Below are 23,967 nucleotides of genomic sequence, written 5' to 3'. Positions count from 1 at the left end.
TCTATAATTGACATTCACCTATGAAACATTTGTCTGGATAAAGAAAAGCACTAGAACAAAGAACCTGGAAAGCATTCAAGGTTAGTCTCTTAAAACTGGACAGTGACTCTGCATCACAGCTTAAAGTGAGACTGCAACGGAACAAGTAATAGGTCTTCTCTTTTCAGCATGGATTTAACCTATTACTTGTTCCTTTACAGTCTATGCATGCTGACGCACCTACCCACCTGAACTACTTAAAGTGAGACTGTCCACCCAACCTTGATTGTATATATATTTTTTAAGTTCAGCATTAATCCTTTTAAAACATCTGAGATATCAGAAGCCTGTGCTTATCATTTGCAGAACTCGGATGTCTTTTGGGTGAAATCTCAACATAATTTTTAGCTAACAGTTCTCCAGCAGATATTAAAGTTGAAATCGGTTTTGAAGCAGCTGCCTTTACAGCGCAGGTTTTCATTGGAATAAAATCATATGAATGGGGTATGAGGTGAACTGAAAAAAAATGAAAATAGCTTTCTGTTATAAACAGACTTCATATAAGAGCCTAACACACCCAGCATAACTAACTAAAATTCCTGCAAGAAAGTTTCTGAAAGGAATTTCCCAGTACAGGTATATATCAGTGTAGTACGTTATATTGCATTGTGTTTCTATTTATATACTCAATACTGTCACAGTCAAGTACTCTTAGGAAGCAGAAAAGATTAAGAAAAAGCAGAGTACATGGAAATGTCTTAATCAGATCATTTTGTTTTACTTTTCCTTTTTACTTCTGAATGACTCTGACTGCCCTCAATTCTAAATGTTTTCCAAAATGTCTAACATTCCTTGTCTCCAATGCCAAATAGTACTGTTGATGTGACATCTGGTATAATTTTGAAATGTGTGTATGGGGGGGGGAGGGTGGACTGGGTTAAAACAAGTCTAGTTTGGATTGAGGTGTGGCGCAAAGTGCTCTGAAATGCAATACTGCACTGTCTGACCCACTGCCGTGCCACTCGTGTTTAATTTGTGAATAATTCCCTGGACCCCTGGTGCGCTACATATTTTCAAGTGGGAGTTCAAAGGCTTTGGAAAAAGTTTATTGCTTACTTAACTGCTTGATTTGTCCACCATTGCTCTTAGTGGGGCTAAATACTGAGCTGTGCATTTGTAAGATGCCTTCTGTACAGAAAATAACTACTTTAGTCTTGTGGCATGAAATAGAGTATTCTTTGTCACTTAGGCTAGCAGTGATATACAGAACACTTAAAATAAATGTTACTGGCAACTGACATTTGGAAATTGATCTTTTGCATAAGGAGAGTTTTTTAAGTATACTCGGACATTGTATTTCTGCAGAGGTATGGTGACACAAAGTAGAAAATGAACGAAACGTTTTAGTAAAACTGCTATTTGAAATTTTCAGCTTGTATTTTTAATGTAAGCTATAATAAGTAAAGGTTTGAAATACAGTTTTGTGGGGGTTCACTCACAGGTATGAGAGGGAATGTAGAAGTAAATTGATCAGCTATATTTTAAAGGTATTGGTAGCTTTTCTCACTGCCTATTGGAAGATAGAGCTTATGAGCGAGAAGCTTACAGTAATCACTACAGAAACTGCAGTGGTGGGAAATTTGGTTTCATAGCAGATAGTAAAATAAGTATTGCCATTCCTTTCAGGTATGGTAACCAGCCTATGCCTAAGCTACAATTCTCTCAGAAAGTCATAGCCACAGAACTTCATGCGGCCTTACTTATAAACTTGTGTGCTGTGTGTATATTCAAGTGGCAGTGTAGTGTTGATAGCTACATTTCAAAAAAGTTTTCCATAAGGCATTTATCCAATAAACTGCATGGAAACTACAACAGCTTTACTGTGTTTTCTCCAGTGTACCGATCTTGAGACATTGTGTATGTTCTTATGTTAAGGATTAAATAGGTAGAGTTCCTTTATTCTCAAGGTTAGCTGGTAATGACTGTACTCAATAATATGGCTGTGTTCACATGCATTACATAAACAGCGTGTTGGTTTAAAATTCCTTTTGGTTTTGTGGCTGGCTACAAAATGACTAAATTATATACCTATGAGGTTTCTGAGGGATAAAGTTACTTAACATACCAATTATAAGGGGGCATATACAGAAGTCTTACAGAATTCCTGTATTCTTCCTGGTATTTTGACTTGTTGTGTATTTTGCTTGCATAGTGTGTGGTGTTTGGTTAAGTATGTGTCCCACGGTGCTCCTTTGTATTGAGTCAGCAAAGGAATGGGCACCAGGAGCAAGAGTGCAGGCTGTCAGATGATATAGTTTTCCTGATAAAAAACAGTTACATGCCTGTTTGTAAGGGATTTGAATCCTTAATTACTGAGGTCCCCTTTTATGGTATAAGAGGGTTAGTATTCCTGCTTAAAGGCTTGAAATGTGGAGCAGTGGGCCTGAATGCTATTGCATCCAAGAGTTGCTTATTTGCAGCGCTCCTGTGATGTCCTATAAAACTTGCTAATGGAAAAGAGGAAAGAGACTGTCAGCTTTCAGGAAAAACCTGGCAGTCCCAGAAAAGACCATGAGTTTGTTTGTTTCCATAGGCAAGGTCAAATATACTATATATACTGTATATGTAAAGTTCACCACAGCTATGACTATAATTATTTAAACTATAAAGTTGGAAATGTGGATTTTAATTTAAAATGAACTCTCTAAATTTTTCCATGCAGAAAAAATGTACATGCCAGAACTGAATTTATTATTATAAATACTGTTGTAATTTTGATGTTAATATTAAGGTGTTTTTTGTCAATTACTGTATTTGATATTGACATTCTTAAACCTTTCTTAATAATACTGTGGATTCAGTATACTATAATATCCTTAATCTGCTGAATGCTTTTCGTATACTTTCACTTTATGATTGCTTAAAAACAGACACTGAATCCTTTTTTACAAAAAAATGCATTTCACCTAGGAATCATAGTGCTTTCTGTTAGATATTGCGATTAAACGTCACTGACCCATGCTCAATATCTGCTTTTTATTAACAAAGAGGTTCTGGATGCCCAGTGCTCCTTGTCTTTGCTTTTTGCTGATTCCATCTTTAATGTTACATACAAGGGACTCCGCCCAGGTAGGTCCACAGTCCTTGTCTGATTAGTTTGCATCTGAGAGAAGAGCTTTCCACAAACATTTCCCTTAGAAAGGCATTCCTTAATTGACAGTGGTGGCAAAGCCAAGTGTGGATTTCACAGTGACTGACTAAGAGCAGACTGGGAAATGCCATGTATATCAAAGGTAAATATTTTACTATGGCAGGAAAACAAGTGATTTCTGTTTCAGAGCAGTTTGATACTTTTCTGAATTATTGAGCCTTGCATATATCCTTGCAAATTTACTCAAAATCAAAGTAACACAAATACAATATCAAATGCTTGATGTTTACATCCTAAAGCTCAATGAACCAATGAGACATAGTCAATGAGTGAAAACCATTATGCAGTAATTATAATAATTAAAGGAATTATATATAAATGAATCTTTGCACACTCTGCACATAAATCTCAGATTGTTCCAAGACAAGTAAATATAATCAGTGAACCCTTCAGTTCTACTGTATATCATCATATTCTTTCTTGAAGTTAACTGGTAAAACAGAACATAGTCAGTGGCCCATACTCCCTTTTAATCAAGGCCTGTTTTCTTGCATTACTTGACCCAGCATCCTTTCAATCAGTCCACTGTCTCGTCCTGTTTGGATCCCAGGGGTGTCATTCTGTATCCTCAACAATAGCTTATAGAGGCGGAGAGAGGCTCGCTGACAGGCACAATGCCTCCTTTTGTGGCATCAGAAGGCCCTGAATGACTTTCATTTGCAAGTGCAAATGGTCCCATGTGGCTTTGCTGGTGTTGCTGTACTTAAAACCTTTGTCCTGAGCTGTACTTTTCTGTGCTGTTTCTCTGTTAGTAACACATGTACTAGTCCACGTTTGATTCCTGCGAGTTTTGGAATCCCCTTGTTACAGCAGCATACATTAGTTTGGCTTTTTTAGAGAATTCCTATCGGTAAGTGTGGTGGCATCGCAAATAAAATAAGAGTAGTAAATATTGAGTTTTAATTTCGTTTTACACAAGCAACACATGTTTAAACCCTTTTGGTTGTATACACTCTTTGCCTGTTATTGCCTTTGAAACCATGTTTTTGCATGTTTCTGCATGTTTCTGTGCTGTGACTACACTTGACGGGTCACCCCAGTAATTGCATTTCCCTTACTCTATAATGGTCCCAATTAGGTTAGCAGTGCTTCAGACAATGGGACCCATCAACAGTTTCCACACACATAAAGGCAGGACATCCCTTGCCGGCAAAAAAAGTTTTTTTTCTTGCTTTAGTAGCCTGGGTGTGTCTGCATGTTCACAGCCCCAGACATGATCAGTCAACAGTTTTTAGGGTTGCTGGCTAAACTGTGGTTCAAGGGAGTTTACCACAAGAAGGAAATGGTGGAAGTATTTAAGAGATTGCTTCCCACCTTAATAAAGATCACAGTCCCTGTGTGAGCAGGTTCAAGACTCCCACTGCTGTCCATTTTGCAGTTTTTCCTCTTCGTTTTGCACAATAAAGCCTTAATTGGGACCTGCAGGTCACAGGGGATCAGGCACATGAGATGTGTTTAATAAGGCATGTTCATCGCTAGTTGCGTAATGCTTTTAAATTTGATGTCGTTATTTTGGCAGTGTATAGTATCTAATGTATGTAGTAGCAATGTATAGTATTAAGTATAATGTGTATATAAGCTGTTCTTTCTAGCGCTGGAGCTTTTTCAGTTTGCTTAACAAATCCCGTCATGGATATATTACTGATTTAACTGTTTTTAAGTAGTGTCTCAGATGTCCTTCTTTTTAGAAAATAATTTATAAGCAAGATGGTGTGACTAAAATATAAGTTATAAAAAGATTTTTAGTGTTCTTTGTTGAAAAACAGTGTCCGTAGTGATCATTCTTCCTTCAGTACAAATTAGTTCTCATATGCATTACAAAATAAACAGGGGAAAACATGTAGAAATTTCCGTTGATAATATTTAAGCCCCCCAAAAAGAGAGAAATTGTTAAAATTGATAAATATGTCTTTGTTTTTTTTATTGTAATGTACTGAAAAAGAAATGAAGGGGTCTTGGAAGAGAAGCTTTTCATTCATTGTGAACAGGAAACTATTTTAATATTACTTTCCTTCTTTGGCATATGTGCTTCTTTGAGAATGTGCTTTATAGACTGGAATTTGTTGTTTATTTACTTGTGGAAAAATATTTATTGAAATGGTGCAGTGTTTCTCTATCCTTGTTGACGTAATACGGAATTTCAGAATAAGGATCATGTCTACACAAGAAACCACCCATGCCTGTGCAGATTCAGACTAGTTGGACAACTTTTACTGCAATTATAGTTTATCACATTTAATCAGTTAATTGAATATAGTGCTGTTCTTTTAGTTAACCAGAAGCTGATAATATATTTTGGTTAATATATAGTTGCACATCATTTTTGTCATATTTAAATTAGCACATCTTTCAGATAAATAGTTTTTAGCTTTTAGCTAAAACAGAAACTGACTAAAGTGTAATTTTCATTAAAACAAGATCACATTTTTAGTTTCGTTTAATGTGCTGCATTGAATTCTTCCAGTTATAAAGTGGACAGTGCACTAAAATGACAGGTAGTCAGTTCAGTATTAAGTGCAGTTATGCTAATCTCTATACATTATTCAAAACTTTGTTAAAATACATCACTAACCAGAAATCCATTACTTTAAACCTAAGTTACCTGGACTTCTGGGAAAAGGGGGAGCTTGACACTTTGAAGCTAGGTGATTTATTGGCTTCCAAACAGATGAGAAACATGCTTGTCTGTGTTCTCACATTAGATACCAGTGTCTATAGTTTAGCTGCTGGGAGCTATTTACCATCCTCAAACTCTCCTATAACAGTGTCTGTCTTAACAGTAATGTGAAGTATGCAAATTCTGGAGGTGCTGAACCTTCCTCTGTCATGAAAAAGGTACATCAGTGGCTCTCTGCCCAAGCATTCATTTTTCGGGACTTTAGTTTCATTCACAGATCTTAAAAAATGTGAGCCAGATGTCTCCCCTCTTATCTACATTGTGTCTGTCTCTCGTTTGGCAGTCTACTGCAGTGCATCCTGGTCCCTTTCAACCTTTAGCTGCAGGGATGATAACTGAGTAGGGTGCTTTGCACTTCGTATCCAAGCCCTCATTATGATCTGCCCTCCATCATGTTGATTACACTGAAAACAGCTGAGAGAAATGGGTGGTGGTATCATCAAACATCTCCAGTACTGATGATATGCTGCTTATCCTGTGGAGTCAAAGCCAAACACAGGCAAATAGTGATACTGGTTTGCTTTCAATACTGAAGCAATGTGAAAAGCCAATGAAGTATCGCAAGATGATGCAGGAACAAAAACAGGACAATAAATGGTACACGTTTAATGGGGTGTCGTTTAATTCAGTGAAAAATGTGAAGTACATGTTTACCCAAGTTCTGAAATGTAAATCTTAAAATTAAGCAATGGAGAGATTTGTGCACTTTCTATGTGCTAATGGTGTACATTTGAAGCTGTGTTTGGGTATTGTTTCCACTTCATGTACTTCACTTCTCAAAACTTTAAATGAATAAAAGAGAATTATTTAGAAAGGCACTGGTGGATTGGCAATTGCATAGCATGTTTGCTATTATCACTTATTATAGCTTATTATAACTATACTATAGTTATCCAGGCAGCTTTTGAAAGGAAACCTTTGACTTGGTATAAGGAGTATGAGATTATTCAGTACATTTGTGCAAAGGCAACCATTGGAACATAAAAAGTTTTTTTTAATTACAAATAAAGAAACAAATAGTGGCATTCAAAATCTTAATACAAGTCTTTACGTGCAGAAATGAAAAATTCAAATCACCCAAGGAACAATAAGGAATACACAACAACTCACATCCAAAACATTTGAATTGTTTTGAAAAAAAAATGTTTACAACCTTTTAGTAAATCCGAAGTGCAGTTAGAAGGACAATGTTTTTTCCCTCAGTCTGCAGTTGTGTTCCTGTTTTCCTCTTTTAATTCACTGTGAAATCAACTGGCTTCACAGTCTGTACTGGATTACAGTATGACAGATGCTTTAATTCTGTGGTCAAGTGACGTGACTCTAACATATATCTTTTAGCAGTAATCCAGTCAGTTCGGTGGAGTACAACATGATATGCACACAGTTAAATTGAAAATATAATCTTTCTCAGAACATTTTGAAATTTAAAACTATCCTGTTATGTTTATGCTTATTTTTTATCATCTTGCATCAGTGGAATTAGTAGGATTTCAATGTCCTATAGCTCTGGTGCAGTTAAGGAGCTTCTCTAAGATCTGCTGCTTTTGTGGTATATTTTTCCTTGATGGGCTCATTAGCATTCCCTCCCCCCTTTCTCCTCTGAGCAGTCACATGAAAAGGATTTCTTATATGCTTATGGTGATTTTCTTTTCCTCATAAAAAAGTTAATGTTTAATACCAAAAGATTCAGGTTGCATTTTGTATTCTCAGGAGACCAGATAAATTTAAGGCCAGGCCATCAAAGTTGCAGACTAAGGTGGTGGAGGGTATGATCACAACTGGTAATATCGTCATTAAAATCTGTCTTATTCTTAAACTTCAGATTATTTGTTTCTTAGATTCTGTTTTTTATGAGTTGCTATAACTCCAGGCATTCTGTGATTTGTGATAAATGGAGTATTTGCAGTCTCTTCTCCAGATCTTTGCAAAGCCCCCACTGCCCCCTCTTCTCCCGTCAACCCCTTGTTTTCTATGAACTCTAGTTTGTGAAATAAAGCAGTATTCCCAGGCAAGCTGTTGCACTGCAGCTCTGTAGTTGGAAGTGATTATGTTGCAGCACTCAAAGTGCTTTGGCTGTATCACACAGGGGCGGGCATTTCAGAGAGGTTAAGGGTTCAAATGCAGGATACAGAAATCAAGCTAGGGAGACTGAACAAAGACATCTTCCAGTATGTTTAAAATTAAACTGAAATTACAGCTGAAGATATCAGTGTAGCAGCTATGACCACCACCTGGTACACTACCCAGATAAATCAATATCACAATAATCATGTGCATAGGATCACACAGTGATAATGTTAATCATGATTTAAGGGAGACATTTGCAAACTCTTTTTAATGGTGTAAAAATTATTTAATTCAAAAGGTGCAGTGCTCTCTCTCTCCTGTAACAGACAGAATTGTGGAAAAGCAAATTAATACACACAAATAACATTTTCCATTTACAGTGCTTTCTTGTCTTGTTGAAAGTGTCTTTTGAGCTTTAGTTTGCTTTTACTCTGTGGTGCTAGCTAAAGTATTAAGGTAAGTGAAGTTAATTCCATGCTGAAAGGTAAAAAGTATTTAAAATGCACAAGAGTTTGTCAGTGGGGTGTGAAACTCATCTCAGCTTCTTCATTTGCAGGCTGCACACTGCTTCAGTTCAATGCTCTAACCTCTACTGTATAAATGTCTTTGCAATATGGACTTGTAGGGTGCAGAGTCTTCTGTCAAATTCATCATATTATACTCATGAGTCAAGATTGTGGTCGTATTAGTTCTGACAGTATATTACTTTTGCAAACACATACCATTAACAAAGGGTATATGTAAATGATGTGCTCTACAACTGCTTTACACATCCTTCTGTTGGCGAGGGGGAGTTTTAGAGAGAGGAGCTGCATTTATGTCTATTAAAAATTCTCTGAGTAAGCACATGTTTTCATGAGTGGACTGGCCCCATATCCTGTTTAATGTATTGAGAGAAGCAAAAAGGAAGGGATTGGCAATATCCCTGCAGCCTGCTGACATCAGCAGCCTTCATAGACAAAGCTATCTGAACAGGACTGGCTGACAATATGAGCTCTGGGAGAGCAGAATGTAAGGTGAGTTCAGACGGTGCACAGACCTAAGAGGGAATTTGTTAGCATGAGAGCCCCCCCCAACAAAATGCAGTAGTACGTAACACTAAAGTCCTGTTTTCCACCATTGGCAAACTGCCTACTCCATCAAAAAAATCATACAAAAAATTAATTGCATTGATAATTTTCCTATTTTTAAGGGTTCCCGTTTTAGGCTTATTTTCACAGTTAATATACATATTTTTGGATTTTTGTTTATTTTTTAGCATTGCCATTTCCTATAAACCCAAAAACCACTTACTTGTCACATTGCTGTAATGTTTACTGAGGCATCTGGGAGGGAGCCAATGTACACACTATATTTTCCAAGAATGTCCAGTGTAGACATGCTCATTTCTGAGCTCTAATGCTGGTTGTGGTCCATGATAATCTTGGCATGGAGGTGGACATCTTGCATGGTAGTGAGGTGTTTTTCTGTATGGTTCCTGCAATTAACCAGGACATGACAACACCGTATTGTTTTTGTTTATCATATGTATTTATTTTGCAACGCTCTGGGTTTATTTACCTCCGAAAACATCATTTTAACACTTGTGGCCTCCTAGTGGGCAAACAAAATGCAAAGACTACCTTTGGTTAATTGCTGTGGAGTAGAGGGATTTCACGCACAAACAGTAAGACTGATAATGGTTTTTGTATGCATTTGTTTTTTGCTTTCACAGACATGTGTTTTTTCTTTCTTTTAGTCTAGTTTGGTCAGTGATCATCTTTAAAAGTTTGTATCCTATGCATGGCTTGCATTTGTGCACCAAAAGGTCATTCCTCAATGCTGGTTTTCAGTTTCATTCCCCTGTTACACATTTCAGCATAGAGCCGCAGCCTTGTCGTTTGAAGCCAGCGGCCCCAGCCCTGTCAAGTCACTTGCACACTGTCGCACTGAGGGGAAGACCAAGACCCTTAATAAAGTTCTTTAACACCTACCCTCATTTTGGCCAGAGGTGAAAGGCCAGGGTCACAGCAGCATTAGTCTCAGTGTTAAGGTCCACTCTTATCATTTTTCCATTCATTGCCATAATCTCAACATGGATTCCAAGGGATAATCTTGCTGAGGAGCCTGTCTCACTGATGTGTGGAATGTGACATGTGACATATGTTTATAACATGGATCAGATGATAGGGCACCCATCAGAGAGTGTCAGCCCAGTTTAAAACACTCCAGTATTGGCTAACTAGGAATCTGCTGTCCAATGCAACTTGTATGTGCAAAAAGGCACTTGTGTCCCCATATGTAAAACAACACTGTCCACAAACAAGGATTTCTTAAAATATATCAAATTAGAACAAGTCATAGGTTTATTCCATGCAAAAAAAAGAGATTGGAATTGAATTTCAATATGGAATAAACCTATTACTTGTTCCTTTGCAGATACCCGCCTGAACTACTATCAAATTCGAATATGTGCTGAAGAGCAGTTTTAACTTTTTTGTCATGGACATGTAACTGCCCTAATGTTCACACTGTTTACATGTTGTAAATCATTGATTATTGTAGAAAACTACAGGGTTTTAAAACATTTAATTTAATTTGCACTCTTGGAGAACTATTGAACTGCTTTGTTTTGTTTACTTCTGCAAAACTGTTCTGTGATGTGGTGCAGATCCCTCATCCAGAGATTATAATTAAAAATGAAATTGCAACAATGTGCTGAAAAAAGTGTAAACGGTGAAAAAATATCCATTGAGTTTCACTAGGCATGCATTTTGTACAATTTGTGTTCAATGCAGATGCTGCCATTAACTTTACTGACGATATTTCACGTGTCATTGTAGGCACTTTGAGCTTTGTTAACTGTGAACACATCGTCTTGAGCGTTTCAGTGTTTCTGTGCAGCCACCCGTGAAGAAGACAAACCTGACCCCCACATCACTTCTCTGGCTGTGGTTGGGCCTCCTAGTGATATGATAATTACTAGCTCCCTCTTCTCTAAAAGCTGCTTTATAGAGTTAGAAACGTTTACTAATTAATGTACACTTCCCCGTTTCAATTCCCATAGCTACTGTCTTTGTTCATTTGCAGCGTATTGGTGTGTTTAGCAATCTGACAAACACACCAGGAACTTGGCACCCTGCCACTCATTCTGAGCAGAAGAATTCCCAGTGCTTATCTGCATTGGACACTGGCCTCCAATCTAAGGCAGAGATTGCCTATGATAAATGTAATTAATGGAGAAAAAAACAGCCATCCTGGTTTCAATAGTGATTAGAATTACTGCTTTTATTACATATATAATACAGTTTTATGTTTCAAAATCTTTATTTTAACATGCAAACATTTTACTATGTACAAACAGAAATTTTTACTTTGACTACTTTCAGATGGATTTATTACTATTTTATTTATTATTATTTTTAATGACTCATATACGTCTCATATAAATATATTCCAGTTTCTTTGTGCACGTAGTTAAATGAGTTGTTAATGAGTCAAATATAACTCTTTGCATTTTCCTTGTAAAAGGAAATGTATGTATGTTTAGCATACCATGCAACTAATCTCAGTTCCGCTCTGAGGTTGATACCCTTTCAAATAGGTGTCTAATATTACATTTCTTGGCAAAGTCCTGCCTTGTACCAGCTGGTTAATGCATTTGTAGATGAACCCTGTAGTAGCATCTAATGGTCTGAATTGACATTTTATATATACCACTAGTTAGTAAATAACACAAGCATATTTTAAAAAGAGTGAGCCCTCTTTTTTTAAGAGTTCTTCTCAGTCAGCCTGGAATCTGACTCTTACCCTGAGTACAATTTGTAACCAAGGTGACAAAGTGACAAAGGCAAAAAACTGTTGTGTGTGTATGTCAGAGGGCAACGGCAAATGCTGCGGTGATTGACTGGAAGAGTGAAGATTTATGAAGTCTGGCATGAAGCATCTCAAAGCAAGATGAGGATGGGGATAGCTTTTCCCCTGTATTTCTGGAGCCAGTTAAAAGTCATAAAGAAGAAAGTCACTTGGATACAAAGTTGTGGGGTCCCAAAAAACTAATTAAACGGGGTCAAACATTCATCCTCCCAAAAAATATTTTATAATAAGACTCAGTTACACATTGTTTTAAAATTGAACACTAGCCAAGCTAATGGTCTGTGATAGATTTAAGTAAGCAGTTGTAAACTGCATATTCTGAAATGTATTTAGTTTGCCCATGATTTTTCAAATTAATGTTACTTCAGTACCTCTGTTTAACTTTCAAGAACATAAGTTCTGGGACTCTCTGCTCCCTGTGTCGGGGAGGTATTGCTGTGATTTAGTGAGTGAATTGACAGTTGCAGGTTTTTCACACTCAAAAGAAGCGGCAGGTTCTCAGGGCCGAGCACACCTCTCTTGCTGGTGACCCTCCACATCTGGCCATGGTTGCAACATTTTAAACACCCCGCCCCCCACCCAAGCATCCCCCACACACACAATTCTGCATGGGTCCTGGGAGGTCAGTGCTTGATCCCTGACCCGATTAATCTGTCATTGTGTGGTCAGGCTGGAGGTGAGCAGGCTCTGTGGGTTAATGGACTGACAGCCAAACTCCAGAATGTTGTTTTTCTGCTGTGGCATGTTTTGCTTCATATCATGCTTTTTTTCTAAAAGCGAGAAGAGAAAATCAAAGGCGAAAGAGGATATCCTTTGATTGGTTTAAAAGAGAAAATATCCCTGCTCCTTCCTTGCATAACCCACACTCACACAACCTAGCACACGCACAAAAAGCAACAGTGCCTGCCCATTTTAATAAGGACGCCCGGCCTTCAGTGCAAGATTATGATTTTAATCCACAACATCAAAACAGTCAGTAGAAACAAGTTGGTAACAATCAATAGCCTTAGATAAGGTAGGAATTAATAAGTGAGACTTTTAATAGTTATGACCAAGCAGAAATGTTGACAGAACATGAATTCCTTGGCTTTTTACTGTAATATGTTCCATCTGTGTAAAGCAAAATTACTTGCAAAATATTGTGACCTAATTTATCATCAATTCATCATCACCCAAGTATTTAGGATTGAAAAAAGAGTTGCTGCTTTAGAAGAGTGGTACAACGATACTCAGTGCAGCTGCTGGAACCAACTATGTGGGTTTACTCAAGATTTGTGAACCGATTAGCAAGAAGCAACTGAACAAGTAGAATGCACCAAAACAAATCTGTTTTGAAACTCGGCTTGTGTGCAAGAGCAGAATGCTGCTCTGAAAGTGTTATTTATTTCAGTTTACTTATGAACTGTAGAACTGTGGATACCCTGGTTATTGCTATGCAACATGGATCAATCTCTGCCTAAAAGGCTTTGTATGATAAACACTGTTTGTTCCCATTATGTGTGTAGTCTCTCCCTGTATTTAGTCTGAAAATCAGTTTTTATCTGCTTGTTTCACTGGCCAGGAATAGCATGGTTCCTTTTCGGTCAAAGCAAAGTGTACATTACGTTGCAATATCTGATAAGCAAATAGAGAAAATATTCAGTTGTTATGGTATAAATTAGTACACCACATGCTAAAAATGGTTTCACTGCACTTATTTGCCATTAATTCATCCACAGCAAACAGTGGCCAGTTGTTTTTCTTTATAATTTAATTGAGCTGCCTGCTTTGAAACCACCACAGGCAGATGAACGTACTTATGCAAAGTTAACCCAGTGCCCTTGAGAGAGCTGAGCTTTGAGCTTGTCCCAGTTTAAAGACTTGGACCAGCAATCTTGTTTGCAGTATTTATTTTGACCTAAATATAATAGAGGTGTTGCTGTTTACTTTAGAGGTGCTCATGTACTTGTGAAAGTAGGTGTGAGAGGATTAATTGATTTGATTAACAGTCTGAAAGCTCTGGGGCTGGGATGGGGTGGATAAACAGGAATTTTAAATTCACAAAACCATTTATCTGGATTAAACCATAACGGTAAGGACTGAGTTTTATCGTTTTTGCCAATGTCTGTTTATAAGGTCTGGCAATTGTTTTTTTGACACAATGTCAAGTCAGAATGGCAATAAAAGTGGCCTAGCTTTTCATCACTAAGAAAATTAAATGTAAGTATCAAAGAGTTTGCATGGAAACTCTTTTGCTTTGTTCTCCCCCATCTTCATACTTTTGAGATATGCCTAGCTGGCCTCACCCCAACCTCTGTTCCCATTCCTCCTCTTGGTTTTCCCAATCCATTCACATTTGTGGTTTGTACATGTTTGTGTGAGTGAGTGGTTTTGTTTCTGTAAATTACACAAAGAAACTTGTTGTTTTCTCTTTGGAAGGAGAAAAAATCTCAACATACCAGCCTGCTCTCATGGCAATGCCATAGAAGATAGAACAATGTTCCCTGGCATTGTAGCGTCTGTGCACTGGGGAGTGGGGAGAAACACACTGGGGCTTTTGTAGAAAGGGAGCTACAATGCGGTAAAGAAGGCAGTCCATTCCCCAAGATTGTCGGGCTCAACTTTAACAGTCTTTTCACTCTTTGTTCAGCAGCTGTGCTCCCCATTGTTGTGAGAGGTCTCGTTATGGAAGTAGGAGTTGGCCTTTATTTCAATCTTAAAGAGCTCACATCCACTGTGAGCCACTGGCATTGTTGCTTGTTCTGTCACTCTTCACCACTAGAGCCTCATTCTCAAGCCATCATTAATTCATTTAGCTCCTTACAATGTGGTTTTAAAAAAAATGAAGGGAAAAAAGAAGATTCTGAAGGTTGGAACCCAGCATTGCATCTAAAAAAATCATTAAACCAAGGCTTCTTTCAGATCTCTAATTTGCATTATAATCTGTCAGCATATATTTGTCTCTTGTCATCTGAATATCTTAAATGCAGATGCCCAGGGACTGTTAGGTGAAGGAGTCTGTGTTTACTATCTAGCTTCTCAGAGTGGCCACCTGTGTGAATTTTATTAGTTTTTAAAGAAGCTAGGCAGGGTGCAGATCTGGCAAAGAAATGTACATGTACAAAAGTAAATGTAATTATCCAATAAGCAGGCTTTTCCATCTTTTAACAGCTAAAAAAGAGGTCCAAAATGAATAGTGTTTTTGCAGTTCTTTTGCTTTACCTCTTAGTGCATCTGTTTTTGCTTTGAAATGTGGGGCATTGCTTTAATGTGTTTGTAAATGAGGAATCAACTCTGAGCCCAAGACTTGTCAATAACAAAAGTGACTGCATGGTTGGTATTAAAATGCCATGTCTTACCTCAGTTAGGATCAGCCTGCAGTTTTCATGTTACACCCATTTTATGAAAAGGTACATGGCACTCAAAGCCTGCAACAGGTCAGACAGTTTTACAGCTCTTCCTATAAATTCCCATGGTCTCCTGGTTTAGATTTTGTTACAAAATCCTGTCTAGTAGTCTTTATTTTTGCAGGTGGCCGCCTTCTGTTCTAGGTGAGACTTGTGGCTGTAGACATATGTATATTGCAGAGTATGAAGGAAGAAAGGAAATGTTAACCAGCTGTTACTCTTGAAATGATTTTAAAAAACAGAGCTAATTTCATGTTTATCTAAATACCTGAGGAAGTACCAAACCCATCTATTGCAAAGCAATCCTAGAAAGATTGTGTTTCAATAACAGAATCAAATCACAAGGCTTACAGTGTTAGAGTGTGTTACTGCCATCAACATAGTAAGAGTTCTTCTAATAGTGATTTTTAGCATAACTAAAGAGAGGGATTTGACATAACACTGCACATTGTGCATTACCAGGCTGTTTTGCTCTTTTCATGAGCAAATGTTTAAAGTTAAAAGCATACATGTATATATCTCAGTCAGTTAAATAAGAAGCTGTGATGTGACGCGAAGTCCCAAAATCTGATAGCTCTTGTATTTTATTTACTTGTTTAAGATTGGTTGGAACTAGACAGAAACCCCAGTTTTGGCAGTCAGTTCCATTATGGAAAAATGTGGTATGCTTGTTAAGTGCGACTGGTGCACATATCTGTTTTGTTTGTTTTTAAAAAGGGTCATCACATATAAGAGTAATGTCTTACTAAATACATTTGCAGAATGTACCATTTTCTGTGAAACATCACACACTAGCCAGTAGTTTAGGTAATGAGGGTGGTCTTGTTTTTCTATGCTGTTCATTGTGAACTGAACATGAAGTGTGTTTCTTATTGTGCTCTTTCAGTGTTCTGTATTTTCTATAATCAAAGTGAAAGACAACATGTAGGAGAAATACTGAATTGTAAAGGAAGCAATGTTCACCTATGCTGCTTTTCTTTACCTTTAATCTCAAAGTTCAACTCTTTCTCAAGAGCATTTGCAATGCAGAAATCTCTCTCTGCACTCATTTTTGCACCTTCAGCCCCTCATTCAGTCTGTCTAGGCCTCTTCAGTGTCAGGCCTGTTTATTTTACTGTGCAGGTGAAGCTGGGATCTGAGATCCAGTGGCAGAGGCTTGGGTTGGCTCTATTACAATCCACATGTGAAACAGCAGCCCCTTGAAACGTTGATTTTTACCAATGTGTTGGGTGGCTTATGAAAACCTGCCTTTGTTTTTCTTAGTCTTAATAAGCACTCACTACTGGAGGTATAGAGTTTCAAAGAAGTGACCACAGTATAGACCTCATGTTTGCATTGCTTTGATTTTTTAAAAAAAATATAAAGATTGAACATTGGTGACAGCTGCTGTATATCTTACAGGATGTTCAATATTAGTTTACATTTTTATATTTGTTTTACAAAAATGCCCTCATCCACCTTTCTTTTGGACTATGTATAAAGTGATATGTAATGTTTTTGTGTGTATTCAGAAGACATTTCAGCCACAAAAATGCACTATAATAAATCTCAAGCTCTCACACTCTCACAAGTTATCGAATTGGGGAAAATTTTTATCATCAGTACTTTCCTAAAAGCCCGCAACTAAATAAGAGTTTAATGTTTCCTGATTTATGTCACCACAGCATTCTGGCACCTCTTGAGAAATATTTACTCGAAATATTTGAGCCTTGCAAGTGTTGTACACTATAAATAGGGGAAAAGAGAAAACAATTTTCGCTGTCTTTCTCTGTCTCCCCTCATATTGTAATTTGAGCGTTTGGAGAGAAAAAATCCTCTATGGATAGAAATTGAAAAACTGCAACAAATAGCCACAAAACAGAGCTGAGGGGTGGCAAAGCTGCAGTGACGTCTGAGCACAAATATTTGTTTGTTGACACAGAGATTGTCTAGCCTGCTCTTGGTTTTTACTCTTTCCAAAATGAGCATTTAGGTTAATTAACATCACTCGTTAGTGGTACGGTGGAATTCAACTGCTGTGTGAGCCAGAGTAGCATTTTTATTTATTAGTTGTATCTGAAGCATAACATTTTTGGCAAATAAAATGTTTTTCTATGCTTTGGTTTAGTAATGAAAATAAATCTAAAATGGGTGTATTGTAGAAATTCTAGAATGTACAGTATTGCCCAAGTATTTCCATTTTATTAAATTATCTGCCATTTTGTTAGACTTTCTTTGGCATTTAATATACACCTTTTAAAATGGTTTGTAGACTGGGCACTTGTAGATGAGAATTCACATAATAAATATGAAATATTTTCTTATAATTGCTGTGAAAATTAATATTCCCACATCTGAAAGTACTTATTAACATGTAGAGATGTACATCAAAGATTCTTTTCAGTGCCTTGATTGAAATATGACCTCTCGTACGTAAACAGGGCCCATGTTGACAACCTCATGGACAAAATAATGGAATTTTAATGTTGATGTGCAGCAGGCAATGCAAGGACTATTAAATTGTATTTAATTGCAAGGTAGTGAGTGAGAGCTTCATTCAGTGAAACTGGTACTACCAACAACTGAAAGATCAAAGAAAGAAAACCCTCTCCACAATTGCTTCTATGTGACAGGTAGTGAACCAGTAGAGATTTTAAGAATAACATATTTGCATGTACAGGACCTGATCCTTCTTCAAACAGCACATAACACATTTAGTACTTTTTTAGAATTGTAGAATGTTAGCATGCCCAGAGGGGTTGGGCAGCCAGTTGACCTTGGACCCATTAGAGTTTTTTTTTCTCCTTACAGAGGAGTTTTTGATTCCTCTCCTCTGTTGTCTTCGGGGTTTTCTTCTTCTCTTTCTGTATTGTAATGTCATGTATTTTCACGCAGCTTTGTTAAGTGCCTTGGGGCAACCTTGTTGTGAAAGGCGCTATATAAAAATAAATTAAATTGAATTGACATAACAGTCTGAATTGCAGTGTAGCTGCACAGAAACCATTGCTGAAGAGAGGAACAAAAACAAAAGGGCTGAAGCAAAGGTTTCGGAGCAGCTCCATGCCCATTGACATGTAGCTGGACCCATGGACCATTTTGTGTGTGTTCTTCTTACATTTTGTGAAAATGTTTAGATTGGTGGCAGTCTGTACAGTAGAGTAGGCTTTAGCGGCTAAAGCTTTGATATCTGTGCTCTTGTCATGTGAGTTGTACTTCTCGTCCCCCATGTTTCAAATTCTACAGTGATATCACTTTTGTAGGCCTTGAAGCAGTGTGGAACTGTTGCTGTCTACTGGTGGCTGTTACGTCACGTCCCCGGAGAACTCACCGCCCTTAATCAACTCCTTCACATTCCAGTGCAGTTTCCAATTAACTAATCAGACACACCTTCTTCCACCGGCCTACTTAAACCAACCTGACACAATACTCCTTGCTCAGTATTGGGTTTTACCTAGCTAGAGCTGCATTGTTCCCTGTTTACACAGTACTGTGTATTGTTTCAAACATACTGTATACATACAATGTGTATACAGTATACAGCATGTAGAGTATACAGTAATTAAAAAAAAAAATGAATTGCATACATTTTCTGCAGAAACACACCTTGATGACTTTTTGCCACATTGAAAGCTGATTTTATTTGGGTTCCAGTGTCTGATGTTGGTGAGATTGTTCCTGGGAAGACTGTATATGTGTAGACAGATTATGGAGGTGTGGCTTTTATCAAGGTGGTGATTGTAAGCTTTGATTGTATTCTAATGTTAGACTGAGCTGGGGCTAAGTGTAGAACATGGGACATGATTAAAACCCTGCAACCCTGCAGTGCCCTCTTGCTGTCCCGGTGCTCTCTGTCTTAATTTTTCATGCCAGAACAGCGGACATTAAGCTTTTTTTTTGTATGCAGTGGAATACCTCACAGTTCACTGCTTTGTCCTGTTCTTAATGTGTGTTAAATGAAACTCTGTGATGTTCTAATTAAAAACAAGAGCAAGAGGTTATAGTGGAATGCTTTTGGTTTGTGTTTCAACTAGTAGGACTGTAATAGAGGATATTTATTTTCAGGGAGGATATTGTTAACAGTCTTGCATCTTAAATGCAATTTAATGCATTTCTTTCTACTTTGATTCCATCAACATGTAACACCTCTCACAAAAGATAGATATGTGTTGTTTTTGCTGAGTGAGCTGTGAAACAATTCCTCTAGCAACAAGAAAGGACTTAAATGGCTCTGACCTCTGAGGTAGGTATCGACTGATTCCGAGGTGCTCTGGGATGAGTCATTCCCTCAGCTGATGTGGTGTTGTCTGTTTGCACAGTCATGCTGCCATCGATAGTGCTGAACAAGGCGGGCGTCCAGCCCTTCCAGAGGGGCTTCTTCTGTGATGATGACAGCATCAAGTACAGCTTTAAGAGAAGCACCATACCTTCTCCAGTGCTGCTGGCAGCGGGCATGATTCTGCCAGTCGCTTCTGTAAGTTTTCAACAGTGCAGCTAATTTGGACAAATGGGCACGGATGTTTCGCCTGTTATAGAAACAACATGGAATAGCCTTTTGACTTAAAAGTCAAAGGCATTGTTAGATTAACAATAAATTGGCGATTCCTGTTTTCCTGAATGTCTTAAGTATCACATTTGAGCAAATTTAGCAGCTTCCAAATGAAAAATGTCTGGCAGATTAGAAGACATTGAGGAGGTGGGGGTGCGCAAAACATTCTTGGCCCAGTTGCTCCTGATGGTTGTGCTGTTTTTTCTGTGGTCCTGTGTTTTGTCCTTGTTACTGATGGAACTTTGTTCTTGTGTCTCCTCTTCCACTTGTCTTGCTAGCTGGCCTGCCCTTCCTGATTATTGAAACTAGCACTATCACGCCATACCACCGAGGGTTTTACTGCGACGACGAGTCTATCAAGTACCCGTACAAAAACGGAGACACCATAAGTGATGCTGTGCTTTGTGCCGCCGGCATTCTTATTGCCATCCTTTCTGTAAGTCTTTTTCTCAATGTATTTCATAGCTTTTTGTTTCAAAATCTGCACTATCCTTTGTCTTCCGCACAAGGGAATGCGCAACACAATCCCAATTTAAAGTACATTGAGCAACAATGCCCAGGAGCACCAATTTCAGATTTTTTTTCTTAATGTGATCCATTGATTCAAGACAAAAGTGAGTAAAACAGAAATGGCATTGCCCATCCTGTATGCTCTACTGGAAAGTCCTCTCCATGGACTCAAGAGAAATCTTAATGTCAAATGCAGCAATAAAGCACAGCCCAGAATTCTAAGTCAGTTTTTAGAAATGTTTCTTGAGAAAGCAGAGCAGGTAAAAACCAACAAACAAATTTTACATTCTGCAGAAAACAAAATTAACAATATTTCAATTTTTTTTAAAAATAAAAGTTAATGAAAAAGTGACCTTAAGTGTTTTCTAGTTTTCAGGGTGGGGGGGACTAGCTTTGCTTGTGCTTTTGGCTTTTCATTTGTTTTGTGTTTGGTGTTGTGTGTGCTTGACCTCCATGCATCCGCTAATGAATTCCTTTCCTGTTTCCTTTTGTGGAACATATGAAGTACTCGCAACATACCTCCTCTGCCATTTAGCACACCCACAAATGACTAGTAGCTTTGCGCATGTGTAGATACACTGCTTCATAAAAGGTCATATTCATACTTTTGTTGGATTTTTGACAAAGTTAGCTGATTATTTAAATTAAAAAAAACAACACTTTTGTTGTAACCTTTTTTGATCTGCAAAGCCTCATATATGTTTAACCCAAGTGATGGATACATCAAGCTAATTTTAAACAGCCTTGTATTGACAGATGTAGTACAAGGCCCTGCAATTTATAAACTCTAAAACTGATTTGTGATATTTGTTTTCCAAATGTATCTTTTTATTAAAAATATAATATGCAGGAAAATCTGTACAGAATTTGTTATCCTAAACAGTCCTTTGAAATAGAGTACTTTCAGGTTTGGAAATCACAACATTCTTTATAATGTTTAAATAGTGGAAACCCATAGATTTTAGAATGGCATTATACATTTGTTGTGGAGAAGTTGTCTTATGTGGGAATTGTTTGGTTCTAAATTTTGTTGAAGGGATGAGATGTTATGGAGTGATACAGGACTGTGGTTTTATGGGTTTCATGGCAAGGGAGCTAGAAAGGCTGTATAATTATGGTCAATGTATCGGATGTAACTAGGATAGTACTTGTTTGATGGACATGAAACAAACCGTATAAATGAAAAGCAAGAAAATATACTTGGAGATACTTATCAAATCTTTTGGGTTTCATACGGATTGGCCAAGAAAAATGTCACCTTGGCTATTTAGTGATGTTAAGCTGTGGGCTGGTGATTGAGTAAAAGTCTTGCAACGTTTTTATGGAATCTGCATAAATGTAAAGACACTCCTGACCAAATGCTTTAAAGAAGTGTGTGCCTGAACACTAAAAGTCCTATATTCACTTTATTACAAATAGATGTTCTTTAACTTATAGTCCTCACTCAGAAAGGTACATGATAGAGCTGCTGTTTTACTTTTCAACAAAACCAATCAGTAGTAGTTAGATAAAGTAAAATCTCCCACCGATTCCAGCCATCCATATGAGACCCTGTAGGCCCACACGGTTTCTATGGTGAATAATCTGTCATTAGTACGGGTTTCAAGCAAATGAAAACAAACATATCTCCAAATTCAATTTATATCTTTTTCCCCTGCTGCCTCGGTTTTAAAAGGGTGGAAGTGACAAAAAATGAAATCCCGTATTGCAGTTCTATAAAAAACAAAAATGAGTTCTGATGCAGCCTCCTGCTGCTCATTTGGGGAAAACTGTCTACTCAGTGCTCCTTTTATTAAAAACAGGAATTCAGGGAGCTTGTTTTGTTCTGCTCAGAGCTCTTACTCTTGAGGCTCACAAGCCAGCTCTGGGAACAGCTGCAGTAAATTAAAAGTCACCCTTGTGCTGTGTTATCGCAGTCCCTTGCTACTCTTTCTATATGAGGTTTTGTTAATGCACAGCTGTCTCTCTGCCAGTGAGTGGCACCACTTACCTGTACCAGTCTAATGCTGGCCACACAGATTTAGAGAGCTGAAAAAAGCGACATGAGACAGGATTAAAAATCCAATTTTGCCAACTTTGGAGTGCAGTGTGCTCAATTCTAGGAATCTTTTTCATTGGAAGTGAAAGCAGGAAAACCTGCAGAAAGGGTTCTAAGGTCCTAGCGTACAGTACTGCTTTGTTAGGGTTTGTCTGTGCCTCAGGTGATATCCCAAGTGATATCTCTGATTGGCACTTACTTGTTCAGAACAGGGCTAGGATTGGCTAAGGGTCTAATTTGTGTCATTTGCTTAAACAGTGTTGCTCAGTGTTTGTGCTGTAGCAAGTCTTGCTTGGGTTACATCACATTAGCCCATTATGAAAACTGATATTTTGACTTCTTGAATTAGAAATAGTTAGATTTTTCACTCATACAGCAGATATTCAGTTAAACTTTACTATTTCTCTCTTTCTCCCGTTCTGTGCATTGAGATGTCTAGTGTCTCATTTAAAAGCCAGTAGTGATTTATGATTATACATATGTTGAGTGGCGCATTGTGTATTTTGAAAGCATTCAATGAACCTTTACTGCCTTTTATGACTGGCAGTATGTCTAGGATATATACCCAGCAATACAGTATATACCCTTTATCCTCTAGTTCTGGTATCAGTCCTAAACTGGTTTCTTCTCTCAGATATAATTTTAAATTTGATATTTTTATGTTCTCCAAACTACCAGCTAATCTCTGACGCAAAGCACCCTGTGCTTTAAGAAGCATACATTTATTAACTTCCATTTGCTGTCTTCATGTAACTGTAGTACAGAAGAGTTTCAATAAGGGCAGGGCAGGCCATTGTCATATGTCTTTGTTTGCTTGTTTCTCAATGTGCGAGCTTCCATTGTGTTCATCTACATAAACCTCCATGAATGCCGCCTTTAAAAGCATTTGAGAATGTTAATCAGAACAGAAGTGCCTTCAGCTGTAGCCCTTTGCAAACCTCTCTTTGCAGATCATCATTGGGGAGTGCTACAGGATTCACTACCTGAATGAGGGATCCAAGTCCTTCATCAGTAACCCCTATGTTTCCACCCTCTACAAGCAAGTGGGGGTCTTCATCTTCGGCTGTGCTGTCAGCCAGTCCTTCACCGACATTGCCAAAGTGTCTGTGGGTCGCATGCGTCCTCACTTCCTTGCTGTGTGCGAGCCGGACTTCTCTCGTATTAACTGCTCCGATGGGTACATCACTGACTACTTCTGCAAAGGAGAAGAGAGCCGGGTACAGGAAGCAAGGTGGGATCTGATGCCGTCGTACACGCCATGACTGTCTATCATGAAATTGCAGCAAATAATTATATACACAATCTTGATGATTTGTTAAAGGAAGAAGATTTGTATTTTTATGCTATATCTAGCAATATCATATTTTAAGTGAATGGCAAGAAAAATTCCACCATTTTAAGAGAGCTTAAATATTGAGCTCTATACACCACATTTAAAAGGAATCAACTCAAACGGTTTCCATCAAAGATGTCACACTTTATTTTTTTTAATTTTCATTTTTGTTTTCTTCCAGGAAATCCTTCTTCTCTGGCCATGCCTCCTTCTCCATGTATACCATGCTGTATTTGGCAGTGAGTATCTCTACTTTTTCACTCAGCCACTTCGGCCACTGCACTCTTAATCTTTTAATTCTTCTATTCTGTCTGGCGTCTTGCTGTAGCACTTAGATCCATGGACTGCTTATTGCTGTAAAAGTGCTTAATGCACCTATATCAGTT

At 37.8% G+C, this 23,967-nt stretch overlaps 1 protein-coding gene across 4 annotated transcripts in view; it reads left to right on the top strand.

Moving 5' to 3' along the window:
• The window catches only part of plpp3 (phospholipid phosphatase 3), a 44,550-nt gene that overhangs the window by 4,261 nt on the left and 16,322 nt on the right, over nucleotides 1-23,967 (top strand). For 2 of the 4 annotated variants that reach the window (XM_088927093.1, XM_088927089.1), the window contains exons 2-4: nucleotides 19,979-20,136; nucleotides 23,199-23,479; nucleotides 23,763-23,820. In XM_088927093.1, the coding sequence (XP_088783219.1) occupies nucleotides 19,979-20,136; nucleotides 23,199-23,479; nucleotides 23,763-23,820 (497 nt within the window). Of the gene's footprint in view, nucleotides 1-19,470; nucleotides 19,626-19,978; nucleotides 20,137-23,198; nucleotides 23,480-23,762; nucleotides 23,821-23,967 lie in introns of all 4 variants that reach the window. The other 2 variants (XM_088927090.1, XM_088927092.1) reach the window with 1 other exon arrangement.

The sequence above is a fragment of the Atractosteus spatula genome, chromosome 11, assembly GCF_055471065.1.
Source record: "Atractosteus spatula isolate fAtrSpa1 chromosome 11, fAtrSpa1.hap1, whole genome shotgun sequence".
NCBI lineage: Eukaryota > Metazoa > Chordata > Actinopteri > Semionotiformes > Lepisosteidae > Atractosteus > Atractosteus spatula.
The sequence above is the reverse complement of the archived record's forward strand: the minus strand, read 5'-3'. Positions and strand labels throughout refer to the sequence as shown.